This window comes from Sesamum indicum, linkage group LG15, assembly GCF_000512975.1.
Source record: "Sesamum indicum cultivar Zhongzhi No. 13 linkage group LG15, S_indicum_v1.0, whole genome shotgun sequence".
NCBI classification, from domain to species: Eukaryota; Viridiplantae; Streptophyta; class Magnoliopsida; order Lamiales; family Pedaliaceae; genus Sesamum; species Sesamum indicum.
In genome coordinates, this window is record NC_026159.1 from 2,380,835 (window position 1) to 2,400,105 (window position 19,271).

Genomic DNA, 19,271 nt, shown 5'->3' on the forward strand with positions numbered 1-19,271 from the left:
CTCTCTTTCTCTCTCTCTCTCTCTCTCTCTCTCTCTCTCACACACACACACACACACACACACACACACACAAACATACACACCCCACAGACACAAACACACATACACACACACACCCACACACACAAACACACATACACACACACACCCACACACACAAACACACATACACACACACACCCACACACACAAACACACATACACACACACACCCACACACATTGCACACACACACCCCACACATCAACCTCTCTCTGCCCCCCCCCCCTCTTCTTCTCCCTCTCTCTCTCTCTCTCTCTCTCCCTCTCTCTCTCTCTCTCTCTCTCTCACACACACACACACACACATGCACACACATGCACACCCCATACACACAAACACACATATACACCTCACACGCACACACACACACACACCCGAACACACTGCACACACACACCCCACACATCAACCTCTCTCTCTCTCTCGCTCTCTCTCTCATCAAGCTCTCTCTCTCTCTCTCTCTCTCATCAAGCTCTCTCTCTCTTTCTCTCTCTCTCTCTCTGTCTCTCTCATCAAACTTTCTCGCTCTCTCTCTCTCTCTCGTCAAGCGCTCTCTCTCTCTCTCATCAACCTCTCTCTCTCTCTCTCTCTCATCAAGCTCTCTCTCTCTCTCATCAACCTCGCTCTCTCTCGCTCTCTCTCTCTCTCTCATCAAGCTCTCTATCTCTATCTCTATCTCTCTGTCTCTCTCGCTCTATCTTTCTCTCTCACATCAAGCTCTCTCTCTTATCAAGCTCTCTCTCTCTCTTTCTCTCATCAAGCTCCCTCTCTTTGTCTCTCTCATCAAGCTCTCTCTCTTTCTCATCAAGTTCTCTCTCTGTCTCGTTCTCTCTGTCTCTCTCTCTCTCTATCTCTCTCCCTCTCATCAATCTCTCTCTCTCGTCAAGCGTCTCTCTCTCTTCTCTCTCTCTCTCTTCTCTCTCATTCATGAAGCTCTCTCTCATGAAGCTCTCTCTTTCTCTTGGCAAATATATACACACATATATACATAAATATATAAAAAAATATATTATTTGACTGTGATTTAACAATTAATAGTAATTTTTGCTTTTCAAATGATAATATTAAATTTATAATATTTATTTAAATTATTTCAAAAAATAAATCCAAACGTATATATACTATCTATAACATATATTTATTTTCTTTGTTTTTCTACAAAACAACCCGAAAATGAATCCAAGCAATGTGATAGTCATCGGGCGGGACCTCTCACTCACTCTCTTTCAAACTATCTCGCTCTACTCTTCTCTCTATTTCCTACTCAGGATTCTTGTTATATTGTCTGGGCGTTTGATGTACAAACATACGAGCAAGATACTGATTCCGTCGTAATTATGTACGATTTGTTCTTGAGCTTGTCTTCGCCGGCATATTAGATCCGTTCATTGTTCAGTTTTCCACTGTTCCATTCACCTACGGCGGAAGCTGGGTTTTCATCTTATATTCACTAAATTAGGGTTCCGAAATTCAATTCGATTAAGATCGAGTGTTCTACTCGTGTTCCAGAGCTTAGGGAATTTTTACTTCTACAATGCAAAGCTCATCGGGCTTTGCGGCACAGTCCGAGGCAATTCTGGAATGGCTTCAGAAGGAAATGGGGTACAGGCCTCTCGGCCCGTACGCTTCTTCTACGAAGATCTCGGTGCCCACCGCTGAGTCACTGCGCAAAATTTGCCGCGGGAACATGATCCCCGTCTGGAGTTTCTTGTTAAAGAGGGTGAAGCCGGATAAGACGGTGGAGAATATTAGGAGGAATATTCTCGTTCATGGCGCTGATGATGGTGGTAAAGGGAGGAGAAAGGAGAAATCGGGGATGGGGAAGGAGGAAAGTTGCAGTAGTAGTAGTAGGGAGATGGCATTGCAGGAGAGGGAGTTGGCTGAGAAGGAAGTGGAAAGGTTGAGGCAGATTGTGAGGCGGCAGCGGAAGGAGTTGAAAGCTAGGATGATTGAGGTGTCGAGGGAGGAGGCTGAACGCAAGCGCATGCTTGATGAGCGGTCAAATTACAGGTTGATTAATTCTTCTGGGATTTTACCTTTTGGCAGTGTAGTAAGACTTCATGATTTGAGTATTTCCTTGTTTGTTTTGTGATTGTTATGGAAGCAATCTGATGATTCTGATATATAAACTGGACATGTTTTCTAACTGCGCATTTGGGGGTTTTTGACTGGGAATGTGGATATTTTGCTTAAGAAACCGTGTGAGAGGTTTTCTATAACGAAGGGCTTTTCTAATTCTCTATTTGCAGGCATAAGCATGTGATGTTGGAGACTTATGATCAACAGTGTGATGAAGCAGCAAAAATATTTGCTGAGTACCATAAACGCCTCCAGTGCTATGTAAACCAAGCTAAGGATGCTCAAAGATCTAGTATTAATTCCTCAATTGAAATGGTGACCAGTTTCCATGCAAATAATAAGGACGGTGGTAAATCTGCAGAAGATGTCATTCTTATTGAGACAACAAAGGAAAGAAATGTTCGGAAAGTGTGTGAATCTCTTGCACTGCAGATGTCTGAAAAAATTCGTAACACTTTCCCTGCTTATGAAGGAAATGGGATCCACGGGAATCCACAACTGGAAGATTCAAAATTAGGGATTGATTCCGACAGTGATATACCTACTGAGTTTAAAGATGTGGTAGCAGATTGTCTAAAAAGTCCCCATCAGATATTGCAAGCAATCATTTCGTACACCCAAAGGTTGCAAACTCTGATCACTAGGGAAATAGAGAAGATAGATATTAAAGCTGATGCAGAAGCATTAAGGTTCTTTCATGGAAACTAGTCTTTGGCATTGTGTTTTTATGCTATATTATCTTAATTCCTCTATTTATAGCTACAAAATCAGAAATCAGCTTGATACAAAGCTTACTCTTCATGATACCACTATGTCTGTAGTTTTGCATCTATACATTACTTGCAAAAAGAATTGTTCTCCTTGATGATCAATTTTACTTGCAAAAAGAATTGTCAGCTCTTCATATTACTTTAATATAGCACCACACTTGTCAATTCTCTAGTTAGCTGCTGCTGTTGTGTTTTAACAGAAGCAATGCTGTTATTATAAAAAATTAAAGGTTATGGGCTACGTGGAGCACTAGAGATACATTTAATGCCAACTATTTGTTGTGTTCCCAAACCAAAAACTCTTTGAGAAACTTGATAAGTAACTGTTGATTCTAGGGATCTTAATTATCATTTCTTATTCTCCAAAATCATACGTCCCTTTTTGGCATTTTCTTGACTGTTTTCCTGTTTGCTGTATGCAACATTGCCTTAATGCGTGCTAATATATCTCGTATAACTAGATGATTTTACTACAAAAGAACTCGCCAATTCAAATGGAATATGGATTTTAGCCTGGCTTAGACTAATTGCCCAGAACTTTTTCTCTTGTTTTCATCAGCGAAACTAGGTCTGCTTTATTACAAGCTAAGCAAACTTTCTGTGGTGGTTTTATTCCTTTTATTATTTCAATGAGCGTTCAAAACGTGAAACTGCTTTCAGGTCCATTCCCTTGCTTTGGTGCCAGTGGAGCAAAGTAAGCTTTTGCTTCTATATAGGTATGAAAAAATCTAATTCAATTTGGCAGGGAAACATAAAAGTAAGATTTGACAGCTATATGAAATGCAAAAAGTGGAATTGCTTCATGTGCAGATTTGATTTCCATGCATCTCTCATTGTTGCTGTACCAATTTATTTATTTATTTTTTTCATTTTCCTTTATTCAATCATGAAGGTACAAGTATGAGAATAACACTGTAATCGAGGCTTCTTCTCCTGACGTTAGCTCACCATTGCAATATCATCTTTGTGGTTATGGGAAGCCAGGGGGTGATACTCCTGCAAGAGGGACTGAGTATCAACTTCTGGAGAGACAGGTATTCCATCTTTGGGTGTATTATTTTTCTTCTTGTTAAGTACCTTTTGGGTGTATAATCTATTTCCTACAGAGAGCGCATGTGCAACAATTTTTGGCCACTGAAGATGCACTCAACAAGGCCACAAAAGCTCGAAACATGAGCCAGCTGCTTTTGAAACATCTCCATGGAAGTGGTGATTCAGTTTCCTCGCTTTCACATGTCACTTTAGGAGCTTCACAGAATATGAGCAGCCTCATGCAACTTGAGGTACTATTATCTATGTATAGTGAGTTTACACCACATTATAACCTAAAAATCACAAACCAAACTTTTGTTTTGATGGTTTTGTACAAGATGATTTAATCAAATTTTCTTATTTTATTGGTTGGGGCATGCCATATTTAATTATTTGTGCTAAGGATCATTATCATTGTTGACTGACCTTTTTCCTCATTAGCAATTCCATCTGTTTGAAAGTGCACTGCCTCGACATACTTTTGGAAAATATGAAGTGATCCGTCTATAATTGCTAGTTTAAGGCCTTAAGTAAAATTGATATTTCGGGAAGATCAGTTGGCATTACTGTGGTTTGAGGTTCATCATTTGGTGTTAGTAGATAATATTGAACGTGGCCTAAGGATAAGTTATCTAGTAGAGACGTGGCATTGTTATAGAAAGAGAAAAGCAAGTAAAAGTGGCATTCTTCTTGATGGTGACTGTGATAATAATGAACACCATTAGCAAGTCTGGATAGTGGGAAGCAACCTACTTAATGTTAGGTATCAAAGCAGCTTGATTATGTTGATTCTGCCTACATGTCATATTTCTTTCTTCGTTTATCTAGTGGTGGGTGTATCGGGATTGGTGAGAGATTCTGGGTTTGGTTAGATTATGGACATAGTCTGTTACTAAGGGAAATATTCTTTCCACTAGCTTAATTTTAGTTTAATCTGTATTCATATATGCATATTCTTCCAATTGTTTAGGTTATTTGCATGCTAATTATAAACTGCGTAACCTAGAACAGAAGAAAATTATCTGTTTGGAGATCAAGTGTCTGTCTTTAGCATGACTTTTTCTTATCCTTTGTAGTTAGAGGTTTGGGCCAAGGAACGAGAGGCTGCTGGATTACGGGCTAGCTTGAATACATTGATGTCGGAAGTACATCGCTTGGATAAAGAATGTGCTGAGAGGAAGGAAGCAGAAAATTCTTTAAGAAAGAAGTGGAAGAAGATTGAAGTGTTTGATGCTCGCCGATCTGAGTTGGAATCTGTCTACAATGCACTACTCAAGGCAAACATGGTAGGATCTCTATCTCTTTACCCCACACATAGCATGTGCACAGCAAGCACAAGAGTTCAGTCCCTACCCCTAGCTAAGCATAATAGGAGTGAATATACTATACCTTACTATGGCTACCTGAATTCAACCATTAAATTTTAAGGGGGTATTGGGACCTGAATATTACCATATATAATACAATTAGATGCAGAAATGCTCCTGAAAGTATAATATGCAAAACCAGGAACCTGTTTATATGCGGAAAAATGCATTTTTTATAAAATGTAATAAGAATTTGTCCTGAAAGAACAAGAGAGAAACATTTGAAGGGATGAGAAAAAAACTTATATCCAATAATTTCTTTTTTTAGAAATGATGGATCCAAGGTTTACAGCATGTTTTAATTAGTTTACATATGAAGTTAGAAGAAAAACAAACTCATATTCTTCTCCACACTGTATAACAATTTATTATTTGTTGGATGCTGCTTCTTTCTGGAGTCAGCTGCCATTAGCTGCGAGGGAGTATGCATCAAGCACTATAATTCCGGCATGTAATGTGGTGCTGGACTTATCGAATAATGCAAAAGATCTCATTGACAATGAAGTTTCAACCTTTTATAGCACTCCTGATAATAGCCTTTACATGCTTCCATCAACTCCTCAGGTTTGTGCCTGTACAACAGAAACATAATTCCTTCAGTATTGGTTTCCACTTATCCTAGGTGGTCTCTTGTAAACTTGAGATTCACCAGTTTACTGTTAGGGTGGAACTTGCTGATACCACACATTATTCTACTCAGACACCTCTTCCATTCTTCACAGACTTTAGTTTTTCTTTTCTATTGGTTTGAACTTTTAGTGCTTGCAATGTCTATTTTAACTGCAAACAGTGGCTTTGGTTTTTAGATCTTGTTGTTTCCCCTTTCTACTAGTTTAATCAGACGTGCAGGCCTGATAGCAAAATTTTCTTTTAAGTCAATTTTCAGCAAACAAAATGCAGAAATTGCAGAGCAAACTTTTTTCTGGTTATTATGATTTTTGTTCCTGTTTGAAGAATGGAATTAGGATGGATAAATTCAAGATATCATGCCTGGCGAACAAAGTTTGGTCCTATTTAAATTTCCATCAAAGGAGTGTGGACCTTCCAGCCAAAATTTCATACTATTTATGAATTCTTTTCTTCTATGTGTAACTTGTACTGTATATCAGGACATGCAATTGGGATTGGAATGCACGTCATGCCTGGGATTGGACATTTAGATATGTTACAGCTTGTCTTGTGTTAATTTTGTGAAATTAAATGTTTACCATACTGAGATCAAAGTTGTTGAGTTACGCTGTGTGGCATCTTTGTCATACCTGCGGTAAATACATGGTCAACATACTTTATCAATAACCCTAGACTTAGGTCTTGATTCCAAAATGGTTGGGACCTATACAAACAATCTTCCAAGGTTACGTTGTTTCCATTATATTCCGCCACGTGATCTGGGAAAATTATTCAAATTTATGCTTCTTTTATTCCTATGTTATTAAATTTATTTGTTAAGCTGATACTTATTGGTCCCATGATCCTTTTCACAACCGATATTCTTTGGCATAATAATACTCTTGGTCTTGGGAGCAGCATTCACTTTGACTCGGTTTACATACCTGTCTGAAGCCGAGAAGCTATTTCAAGTTAACCTCTTCTGGTTAAAAATATATTTATTGAAACCTAAAAGGACAACAAGAAACTACTGGGAATAGAGCTGGAATTTGATCATATACTGCTGGCTGTTTGCACTTTCCAGTTTCCTTATGTTCTCTCTGCGCTCTGTTCAGGGGCTCTTGGAGTCTATGGGCGCGAATGGTTCTACGGGACCTGAGGCAGTTGCTGCTGCTGAGAGGAATGCAGCAGTGCTAACAGCTAGAGCTGGTGCCAGGGATCCCTCTGCAGTTCCTTCTGTATGTCGCATTTCGACTGCCCTACAGTATCCTGCTGGTAAGCATTTATCAACCTTTCGAGATGTTTGCTTAGGATGGAATCCTTTCTTGAATACAAGACTAACTTTCACCAATATATGGACCTGACTTCATCATGACCCATTTAGGTTTGGATGGTTCTGATGCTGGTTTATCATCAGTGCTGGAGTCCATGGACTTCTGTTTAGAGCTCCGTGGTTCTGAGGCTTGTGTATTGGAAGACTTGGCAAAGGCAATTAACTTGGTTCATGTACGAAATGATCTTGTTGAGAGTGGTCATGCTTTGTTAAAGCACGCTCATCGTGCATTGCAAGAATATGATAGGTACAGCTAATTCTTCTTGTTGTCTTCTTTCTTAAACTTCCTGAGAACTTTGAGGTTTGGGATATCCTTTGCAAATCCTTTATATCAACTATTGATAAATACTCATGTTATGAACATCTATCTGAGATACAAATTAGGGTCTTATAAAGTTAAGCCTAATGGTTGGAGCCAAATTCTGTCCTTATTTGCTTCTAACATAAGTTTTCCCTTTCCATGCTAATTGCTTTTTCTCATTTACCAAGAAACACGTTGATTTATGTTTTCTTGTAAGATGCTCAAGAATGAAAAACAACAATCCTCTCATTTTGTCTTTCATTTTTGGAGAAAGGCGGGGTTATTGATTTCATACAATTTCTCTTGCAGGACGACAAATTATTGCTTAAATGTGGCAGCTGAACAAGAGAAAACTGTTGCCGAGAAGTGGTTACCTGAGTTGAGCAGTGCAGTTTTAAATGCCCATAAATGTCTAGAAGACTGCAAATATGTTAGAGGCTTGGTGAGTACTCTGCACTACTCCAAATATATTAATTGCTCCAGGTACCAGTATTTTATCACTTAAAGGTTTTACACTAGTGCTTTAAACTTCTGAATTTACTGCATTGCTGAAAGTATCATCCAGCACACCATTTTCAGATTTTGGGGTAAATTCAAGTGTGTGGAATCATGAGTAGATGCGTTATTACAATCCTGTACTCAATACTGAAGCAGGATTTTATGATATAATTCTTATTGTAACATATAAAATGATATCAAGGAAGTACTTACTAAGGATGTTCTGGAAATTGAGGATTGACATTAAGGGTAATAATCGAGCCAGGATGGTGTCATACCTTGAACATCTGACACTGTTTTGCTTGCCATTTTTCTGTAGCTTGATGAATGGTGGGAACAACCAGCATCAAATGTGGTTGATTGGGTTGCTGTGGATGGAGAAAATGTTGCTACGTGGCAAAATCACGTGAAACAGCTCCTGGCATTTTATGATAAGTAACTACCACTGAGATTGTCCCATTGGATATAAAAATAAGTTTCTGGAAGCCTTTTCTTTTGCCCTGATTGTTCTCCACTCTCATTTAGACCCAGCCAAACGGCTATCTTATTCTTGGGTGCAGCACTTCGTATTATTAGGCATTTCGATCTGAAATCTCAGTTTTGAGACTTTCTAATACTGAACACGGTCAATTGGATTGTGCTTGCAGCAGTGTTGATGGAAGTCTCGGCTGTGAAAGTCATTCAATACCTATTTTCTGTATTAGGCCTTCTTCCCTCTATATCGGGAAGGGCTCTCTCTGTATTTTACTTTTCAACTTCTTTATGGCTTGATTGCACAAACTACAAGTCAGTGTGTTCTGATTTTAGACTTATATTTAACTATCCTATTCTTTTGTGTAAATAGTTTGCTATTGTGATGCAACAGTGACAATTTTCTAACAACATTAACAAGAATTGATTGTGTTCTGTTTACATTATGTTCAGTTTGTAAGTTGATTTGATGACCGTCTCTCTTTACTTAAACCCTGCTTGTTTATGTAAGTAATCATGATTTTCATTACTAGTTCAGAATTATCAGAGTAATATATAAAGAAATGGAGATAATACTATTAACACTGCTCTAATTTTATCAAATGCGTACTCCAACTGAACAGTATAACATTATGGGTATTTCCCTTTTTTTTTTCCTTTTATTTATTTAAGAAAAAAACACAATCCCACGAAGATGCCAGATGAAATTAATTCTTTTTTCAAACCCGTGAAGCAAGAGAGACAAAACTATCAGTATCAACCATCTTCAACTCATGAAACTGACAAATTATTATAGGAGTAACACAATGACTATGTTGTAGCTAGACTTCACCGCATAAACCATGTGGTTGCTCAGAGTCCACAGGCGAGAATTTGATGGCAAAGGCATGCAAACAGCGCTTGCTCTAATTTGGTTACGGCAATGCGGTTTGGGACTCGGTCACAAACTCATGAATTATGTGGCAGCTATAAGAGTCTCGTGAACCAACTGGGACCCCAACTATCCCTCCAGCCAGCAAGAAAACTAACCAAGAAAATCAGATCAACTAAAACCAGCCAACCAAACGAGGATAAGTTTTCGTTTTCATTTTTTCCTTTTTGCCTGTAGGAAATAACTGTTGCTAGTTTGCAGCTTACTTGTTTCTGCATGAATGACATTAAGGGCCTTGTCTTCTTTTACAGTATAAAAAGTGTAGGCAGTCCAGAATACTCTACTAACATTCAATGACATAAATACAAGACTGTTAGAAAAATACAAACTGCATGCATGTGAATTACTTCTGTACAGTTCTATAAAAGGGCCAGTCCTTCTGCTTCATCTTCAACAGTTTTCAGTCATTAATTGCAGTTCCTTAGAATGTCTTGGTTTTTGACACTAATCTTCATCTGTTTCACATTTAGTAGTAACTACTTGTCAGAAGCCAAGCATCAGAAGAAACTTCCATCTGCAGTTGTTGTTGGCACTGTGTACTGTGACACATGCTTCCACCAGGATTTCCCCAAGGCCAGTCATTTCATTTCAGGTTCTTAACATTCATCTGAATTAATTTAACATTTCAACTTCATTAGTATGAATCAAATGTCATCCCAGATTTCTTGTCCCTCAGGTGCATCTGTTGCATTGGAATGCAATGACACAAGTTCAAGGCCGAGTTTTCGGCAGGAAGTGAAAACGAACAAGAATGGAGAATTCAGAATCCATCTCCCTTTCTCTGTGAGCAAACACGCCAGGAAGATTAGGGGCTGTTCTGTCAGGTTACTCAGCAGCAACGAGCCGTTTTGTGCTGTTGCTGCAACGGCAACTTCATCTTCGTTAAACCTCAAATCAAGAAAGAGAGGGACACACATTTTCTCAGCTGGTTTTTTCACATTTAAGCCCTTGAAGCAGCCTCTAATTTGTGATCAGAAACCAAGTACAGAAAATTTCAAGAAACTGAGTTCTCCTCAGAAACTATCTCCTATCGATAATCCTGATGATCCCGCATTTCCCCCACCGCTTCGAGATCCACCATCTGCTCCTCCAGCATTAGGCCTCCCCCTCCCACCACTGCCACAGCTTCCACTGCTGCCACCACTCCCTGGAATTCCATTGTTACCGCCAGTGCCTAAGAAGGAAAATGCTGCAAAAGCATCACAACTATTGGACAAGAAGGTAAATCAGCCAACGACATTCCTGTTGCCACCAAATCCATTCAATCCACCCAGTATATTTCCTCCCAACCCTTTACAGCCACCATCATCTTTACTTCCTCCACTCCCTTTTCTGCCACCGCCTTTCACTATTCCTCCTGTACTCCCTTCCCCACCTTCAGTTTTCCCTCCAGTTCTCCCTTCACCGCCGGCCTTCAACTTGCCGCCAGTTCCTGGTTTGGATCCATCTCCACCATCACCAGCTCCGCCGACTTCTCCTGTGCCTCTCCCTCCGTTTCCCATCGAGCCAACACCTGGCTTTCCAGGAGAGCCGCCTGCTGATGTTTCTGCTCAACCAAAAACAAGCTCCCCCTGATCTTTAGCTGCTTTCCATGTAAAATTACGCTAGTTTGCAATGAACTTATTTACTTTTACCTTTGGCTTTCACATCCTCTAATCAGTTTGCACAGTGTAATATTTGGTTCTGCTGAGTATCTCTTCTCTACCACGAATGAATCAGATCTTTTGCTTTTCCGATTAAATACACCTTGTACAAACTCAAAAAATACTGCCATATAACATAATACACTCTCTTGTTTGCATACAATTTCTCAACTACTTTTCACTGTATATATATATATAGATAAATAGAGAGAGAGAGAGAGAGAGATTTACTGCTTTTCGACCAACTTCTCTTGTGATTGATACAGAGATGATGTCTTCATGTTTCTTTTCTTCTTTCAAATATTTGACATGAAATGAAGGAATGAAGAGAGAGTATATGACTCATAGTTATAGGAACAAAGACTCTCTCCCAGTCATGAAAGTTGTCTTACATATTTGCCACTTACCATATACAAAAGAATGCATCAAATATCTAATTCAATTTTCTGTACCTCCCATTTTAAGTATTCATTTATCACTAAAAAATTTATCCAAATTAAGTAGGGTGGAATTAAATCAATCACATAACAAATGTTATCATGCCATTCGTCATTTTCTCTAAATTAGATACAAATCACATGACAAAGATATTAATACAGAATTTTCCCATTCTCAATGGGGAAAGAGCGCTGAATATCGTGATATTTTCCGAGAGAGTAAGAACTTTAACTTGATGATATCATGTCAAACATAATACAGTAAAACCTTTATAAATTAATACTTTATAAATTAATAAACTCTCTAAAATAATAAAATCTTCTGGTCCCAACTTGGGCCTTTGTAAAAAAATCATCAAATTCGATAAGATAATAAGATAATAATTTTTCAAAAAATTCCTTTATAAATATTAGGTCCCATTAAAACTCTAAATTAATAATTCATAAATATTATAATTATAAGTATTATGGTAATTTGCTCAATTATGAAGTCTGTAATGCTTTACGCATTGGATCATTCATGGATGATTTTGCCTTTTAGAAATTATTTTATTTTCATATTGAGATTTATATAGTATATATTTTATTCATCATAACATGAATATATTTAATTGGCTATAATAGTTATTTAAGTGCAACGAATTAATGTAAACATGTATGTTTAATAATTCCAATAAATTGATACATGCGTCTATGAATATAATAGTTAATTGTATAAAATGAATTGATATTATATAAGAATATATTTAATTAGTTACAAAAAATTGATTAATGCATGAATATAATTAATGAAACATATATGAATTCATTTATTTTCAGTACATATGTACTAAATTTGCTGAATTTAAAAAGTCTCTCTTTTAATTAATAAAATATTTATTTATCGATAAATTAATATCTCTCTAAATTAATAAAATTTCATAGTCCCAAAATTATTAATTTATAGAGATTTTACTATACTGGTTCTTCGCTCTATCAAAACTCACTGGACCCTAACGTAGGATAGTTTTGCTGCATTCTGGTCCAACAAAGCTTGGGCCGGCAAGAGAAGCCCATTTGTCTTATTAATTACTAATTTGAACTCGGTAACTTGATGAAATTCAATAATTACCAATCATGATATTCACAAAAAAGAAACTATAACCAATCATGGAATTAATTAATGCCAAAAGTATAAAAGAATCCCCTTAATTTAGGGTTACCATCTATCAATATTAAATTCATGAGAAATCTGAATAAATATTTCAAATGACTTGATTTTTTAAAAAATAATTTATTAATATTCAATTAAATATAATTTAAAACTAAAATTAAAAATTTTAAAATTTTGTAAATTTAAAATTATTCAAATAAATTCAATATAATTATTGTTGAGAATTTAAAATCTATAACTTCAAATCATTCGATCAAAATACAATTAATGCTAAAATCCAAAAATTTTTACATATGTGTTTGGTAGAATTTCTCCAAGTCAAGTTATTTAATTATTTTCTAGGGATAATTGTACTCATTTCTTTTAAAATTTGGTGTAATTACATGTAAATTTCTTAAATTATTTATTAATCGGAGACAAACATCAGGAATGCTAAATGTAAATTCTCAAACCATAACAGGTTTATACGTGGTCACAAAAAACCTCAGAGAAGAAAGTATAATTATCTGTATATTCTAATCATAGAGTTAGTTTTAGATTATTTAAGTATTTTGGACAAATAAGAAACCAACTAGTTTGTGGCGTCTAAGGAAACAAGACAGAAGAAAAATGAAAAATATATAGATTTAAAAAAAAAAAGACAAAAGAAAAAAAAAATGGGAAGTCGGTTCCAATAATAAATAGGAACATTTCGAACAACTTGGAAATTCAAATTGGGTGGATCGGTGGTGGCCATTACTGTTACTACCAAAAGAGAGGAAAGAAGTAAAAACATAAATAGCTTGGAGATTAAGCTAATGGTAAATCTAAATCAATCACCTCCAACGTAAATTCCCCATCGTAGTATTGTTTGTATATTAATTATTTTGCCCACCCCACACTAAAACCCTTTCGACGGAAATTCCTCTTCTTTCTTTCACTCGTTACTTGTCCTTTCCGGAATTCTCAATCTCAATCGCGAGAGCTCTTTCTGCTCTCCGATCAATTATCTAATGAACTTTTGCTGATCCCGCATTTTTTTACGCTCACCGGAGTGTAATGGCGGAGGAGATCGCCGCTCTCGTATCGGCTCTGACGTCTGATGATTTCTCTCAAAAGCTCCGCTCCGATGCGTCGGCGGCTGTGCTCAGGCTAGGGTTTCAGAAGCTCTACTCAATCCTCAGACAATCCGTCAAACCGGTGGATTGTGATAATGGCGGTGATGATGGCAAAGCTGGGAGTAAGTTAGGGTTGGAGGTCTGGGACCAAGCTCGGGTTCATGCCTTGGCTTGTGTGTCGATTGCTGTTGTTAAAGCCATCCGATCCTTACCGAGTATGCTATTTGCTTCGGTTGTTTGTGGTAATGATTGTTTATTCTCTGAGTTCATGTCGATCCAATGACTTATATTGAGTGTACTGTGATGTGACAGTTGAGCAAGTTCAGCCTGTGGCTGTAGCAGTTGTCCAGCAGTCAGTTGAGTTTGCACTGTGTTATATGGAGAAATTTGTTGGGAAAAGTGACGATTCAAGTCTTCAGGTTTGTGATTACTTGCATGAGGAGACAGATTTCCTTTTAGCTTTTGCATGTTGTTTAACTCTTAGTTGAATGCATATTTCCGATTGTATTCTTCTTAGTTTAACACATATATGACTTATAATTATGTGAATCTTATATCTTGTTTACGCACTTTATTATGAGTGCTGTTTCCAGACAAAATTTGTTTTCTATTTCTTACTTAATTTAGTTTTGTTTATTTTTTAATCTTATTTTTGATTGCTTGGATTTGGTTATTTGATATACGTATTCAGCGTGTTTCACCAGCGTTGCTTGCTTTTTCAAAATTGACAGCTCAATTGCCAATTATAGGAGATGTTTTGTGTCTCAGTATTGAGCAACTAGTACTGGTAACAATAAATATATGCCATGCGTAAGTGTGCAGTGCTTGAAAATTGTATCTTAATCACAGATTAGATAAAATACTTGGGATTGAATGTGGGTTCATTTTAAGGTAATGTAGTGCAGCGTAAGAGTCTCAAGTTGAAGTTGCTGGTTTTGGAGTGGTACGATGCTCACATAATGAGATGCCAATTTCCAAGCATACAAGATGCAACTCCAAATAGACCCTCTAGGCGTTATGTGTGGTAGAATTCATGTATGCATATCCAAGTCATCATGTCCTCGGCTTGCCAAAAATTTGGGTCAGTGCTCTCCTTAACCAAATTGATTGGAGCAATCATCAACTCAACGGAGCAAGTCCCCTTACTTTACAAGCTATACTGTTTTTGTTTTGCAATTGATGGCTTGAATATTGATCCCAGGCTTGAATAGTTATTAGTATTTTAACATATGCAAATCCAAGTGTAGAGTTGTGGAAGAACTTGAGCTTGAGGACTTTCTTTATAATGATATTGACATTGCGGTGGATTGAAGGCGTTAGGGGTGGAAAACCTCATTTGGTGCATTGTTTTGTTTTTGTGGACAATTAAATCATTGGACCTTCACTGGTGAAGTATGCATTCTACTACTTTGAAGAGAGTAAACCTATGGTATCTCACTGAATGCACTTTGCCATCGCAGTATTCCTTCATTTATTTTGCCGGGTTGTTTTGCACAGATATTGAAATAACAACCTTATGTATCATTAGTATGTTTCCCAGTATGTGTGTGGAGTGTGGTGATACTTCTGTCCCTCTTACCTAATGCCTGTCGCCTTTCAGAACATGATGCTACAACTATTAGAGCTCTTGCTACTTGATGGTTTGGATAAGGAGTTAGATCTTTCGCAGTTCTGTCCTTCAAATGTTCCTGTGGATATGTTGCCTGGTGTTGCTGATAAAGATGATGCTGTTCAGTGGCAGGAGCATGTTAAGTGCATGCTTCAAGGTATTGCTCAACAGTTTTCTGCTAAATCCTCTTTTACCTGTCGTAATCGTGCAGCTTCCCTAGTTTACTGTTTTTTGGTTTCTCTTGGAAGGATCCATGTGCTCTCAGGAAAAGGAAGCAGATGATCACCTTTCGATGGCTTTAATTCGCGAATGTGTACAAGTTGATGTTGTGAATCCAGTTACTGTTGGAAAGTCACTTGCCTGCTATGTCAATAAGTTGAGTACTCTCTGTCGGCATTGGGCTATTGTTCACTTGAGATGCATCCCCCGTCATGTCTTACTCTGCAAAGAACTACTGGAACTCCCGGTGTCATTCGACGAGAAGCAAGGCTGTCTGAATCTGCGAAGAAGATTGTCAACTTGTCTGAGAATATTCAAATTGCTGGGGAGTATCACAAAAGATAATTCATATGTTGATTCTGACAATCTATTGTTGCAAGCTGCAGCTTCCTTCATTGATGTATTGCATAGCTTGTTTAGAACTGGGGTTGAGTTTGCAGTTAGCAATGCTGTTGTTGAGACTACTTACGAAAGTCTTGCTGTGCACTTGGTGGAAGAATTTCTTCAAGTAATGCAAGCAACTTTCTGTAATAATTATGTGTTTCAAAATATTCAAGCATGTGCAGCGGCTTCTGTCTTGCATAATTTGGATTCTGATGTCTGGAGATTTAATAAATCTGTTTTAAGCCATAAACCGCCTTTGGCTTACTTTCCTCGGGTGGTTATTTTTGTTCTGAAACTCATTTCAGATATCAAGAATCAGGCGCATCATGTTTTTGAGTTGAATGACCTGAATATGGGGAGTACCAACAGTCGTGTAGAGCTTGATTCTCCTTCATGTCATGTCTTTAATGAGAGAGTAATTCTCTTGAAAAAGCACAAGGTGGAGGAGCTATTTGGAATAATGTTCCCTTCAGGAGTTCAATGGCTAGACAATCTGATGCATCTTGTTTTCTTCCTTCATTTGGAGGGTATTAAATTGAGGCCAATACTGGAACGATCATGCTCCAGTGGGACGAAATCAACTGGTACCTCTGAAGTCGAAACAGTTGTTTGTCACGAGGATGAAGCTCTTTTTGGTGATCTTTTTTCTGAGGGTGGCCGCTCTGGTGTTTCTGTTGACGGATGTGAACAATCCAATGCTCCTGGTAGTTTTATTTCTGGCTTCAGCAATATGCCATTTCAGGCAGCCAGCGAATTACTCAGTTTTCTGAAAACATGCATCTTTTCTCCTCATTGGCACCCACAGATGTATCAAGATGCATGCAAAAAGATCAGTGGCAACCATATTGATATTTTGCTTTCTATACTTAGTTGTCAGGGTTGTTATCTCGAAGACAGAACTTCTGATAACAGCCTCCCACTGAATGAAGAGAGGAGGTTTGGACATGTACATCAATTTTGCTTTGAACTATTGCAGAAATTCGTGATGCTCCAGATTCTCTCTGATTCTCTTGAAGAGTCTGTTGTGGATAGAATACTGCTTGTTGAAAATGGTGCTTACACGTACAATGATCAGATGCTTGCTTTGCTTGGAAATATAATCGTCTGTCGAGTGGGTTCGGCCGGTTCCAGCTTGAGAACGAAAATTTACCAGATGTTTGTAAGATTTATCCATCAGAAGGCAAAAACAGTTTGCTCAAGGAGTCCTAGTCTTAAGGAGATCGTTGAGACTCTTCCTTCTTTGTTCCACATTGAGATTGTTTTAATAGCGTTTCATTCTTCATCTGATGAGGAGAAGGGTGTACTGGCAAATCAATTACTTTCATCAATTAAAACTATTGATATTCCCTCTGACAGCGAGCAGTTGTCATGCTGGGCTTTGCTGATCTCCAGATTGGTTTTAGTACTTCGTCACATGATATATCACCCACGTGCTTGTCCTCCACTGCTGCTTCTGGACTTCAGAACCAAATTGAGGGGGGCTGCTGAGCTACGCATTCGTAATTCTACCAATTATCTGTCATCGTGGCCAGTGATTATGCTAGAAGACATGATGAGATCAGATGACACACCAGCAAACATGATTTTGCTTAATCAGTTGATCGATATTACTCCAGTTCCTGCTTCCATGTGTAGAGAATATCCTGGAGGTGATTGCTTAGGTTTGAATTGGGAGGAGGTATGTGCCTCTTTTTCACAGGTTCTGGGACTCTGGAATGGGAGAAAAGCTGCCAACATGGATGACCTGATTCTTGAACGATACGTGTTTGTGCTTTGCTGGGATATTCCAATTGAGGGATTCTCTTCAGAACATTGGCAACTTCTCTTGAATGGCCTCAGAGTTCCTGATATCATGAATATGCAGAACTTTCTTTATGTTACTCATGCTATTTTAGGTCAACATGCCACAAGGGACAAGTATACTGGCATTCCGGATCTTGTGTTAAGCTTGCTTCAAGAATTGCATGGTTCCCTTATTCCCAAGGAAAAAGTTGGGGAACTCGGTTGGGATTTCCTTAGATGTGGTTCCTGGCTTTCTTTTGTACTCTCCTTACTGTGCACTGGCATTCAAGGTTGCAATGATAAAAATTCTCCCCCAATAGTGAGTTCCAACAAGCCAGATTGCACTGCTGGAGATGCTGAGTTCTTAGCATTGACTAAAAGTCTTGTTCACTCTCTCAGTTCTGATCAAGTTGCAATGCTAATGGAAGTATTGTCATCTTTGCTAAAGAGATACTTAAGCATCTATCAAAGAACTTTAGCTTCAATTTTTGAAGATGGGCATCACTCTGCTGACAAATTATCCCCTCTGTTGCTTCTTGAATATGCTGATTTGGACAACAGCACACGGGATGACTTCTACGCGAAGATGGGGGTCAAACCGTGCTTGCTGGGTTCTCTTTATGAGCTTCCATCGAAATTGGGTAAAATTCTTGAAAAATTTGCCCTGGGGGTACGATCTGAAATTTTTTGGGAAGTTGTATTGCATGGACTTCCCCTTCATCTTCAACTTACCGGTGAAATTTTATCTTCCTGCATCCTCAACATGAGAGGAATTGTTATTAGCATAGCTGGACTGCTTGAGATAAAATCCTCTAGGGGGATTAATTGGGAGGAAAAAACGGTGATCTCTGAGATTCTTGAATCGATCTTGATGATAAAGTGCGACAAGGTCTTTGATAGCCTTGAGGGTAAATGTGAAGTTATATGCCAAAAGCTGAAAATGGGCCCTGAAGGACTTGATTATAGCAGTTTATTCATTATGAAGCGCATGGAAGAATTTCTGAGGAGTATCGGTCAAGGAGAAAATGTTGGTAAAAGTATGCACGAATTTGTTGTGGTGAAAATGGTTGATATAGCAAAGAGCCTGAAGGATGATCCGTTGAAAACTGCTGTTTTCAAATTTTTTCTCTCTATGGAGGATGTTTCTGAAAAAATGAAAAGCTTTTACAGTTCTAAACGGGGTGATATAGTGGTTCTGATTGATGCTCTGGATTACTGCCATTCTGAATCTGCTAATGTGAGGGTTCTCAACTTCTTTACAGATCTTTTATCTGGTGACTACGCGGAAGTTAAACTGAAGTTGCAGATGAAATTTGTTTCTATGGATTTGGTTTCCCTATCAAGGTGGCTGGAGATCAGGTTATTGGGATCTGTAACAGAAACATCGAATGGTGACGGTGCTAAAGGGACTTCAGCCTCTTTGAGAGACTCGACCATGAACTTCATTACATGTCTTTTGACACCCACATCTGGATTCCAGTCTGAAGAACTACAATTCCATTTACATCAAGCTA

The 19,271-nt window shown here is 38.1% G+C and overlaps 3 protein-coding genes across 4 annotated transcripts in view; all 3 read left to right on the forward strand.

Moving 5' to 3' along the window:
• Nucleotides 1,228-8,501, forward strand: LOC105177550 (AUGMIN subunit 5-like). 2 transcript variants are annotated; one of them, XM_011100744.2, is made up of 10 exons: nt 1,228-2,052; nt 2,292-2,810; nt 3,784-3,925; nt 3,998-4,174; nt 5,000-5,209; nt 5,693-5,854; nt 7,015-7,174; nt 7,284-7,479; nt 7,843-7,975; nt 8,351-8,501. In XM_011100744.2, the coding sequence occupies exons 1-10, from the start codon at nt 1,577-1,579 to the stop codon at nt 8,468-8,470; spliced, it is 2,295 nt and encodes a 764-aa protein (XP_011099046.1). In that variant the 5' UTR covers nt 1,228-1,576; the 3' UTR covers nt 8,471-8,501. The 2 variants fall into 2 exon arrangements, with proteins under 2 accessions (XP_011099046.1, XP_011099047.1); XM_011100745.2 differs by lacking the exon at nt 5,693-5,854 and having other exon boundaries at nt 1,230-2,052.
• LOC105177551 (vegetative cell wall protein gp1-like) lies at nt 9,340-11,174 on the forward strand. The gene is made up of 2 exons (XM_011100746.2): nt 9,340-10,025; nt 10,110-11,174. The coding sequence occupies exons 1-2, from the start codon at nt 9,860-9,862 to the stop codon at nt 11,006-11,008; spliced, it is 1,065 nt and encodes a 354-aa protein (XP_011099048.1). The 5' UTR covers nt 9,340-9,859; the 3' UTR covers nt 11,009-11,174.
• LOC105177552 (auxin transport protein BIG) overlaps nt 13,408-19,271 on the forward strand; it is a 19,804-nt gene continuing 13,940 nt past the window's right edge. The window contains 5 exon segments of the mRNA XM_011100747.2: nt 13,408-13,978; nt 14,076-14,182; nt 15,364-15,529; nt 15,621-19,268; nt 19,271. The exon segment at nt 19,271 is cut by the window's right edge and continues 2,395 nt beyond it. Of these exon segments, the coding sequence (XP_011099049.1) occupies nt 13,705-13,978; nt 14,076-14,182; nt 15,364-15,529; nt 15,621-19,268; nt 19,271 (4,196 nt within the window). The 5' untranslated portion in view covers nt 13,408-13,704.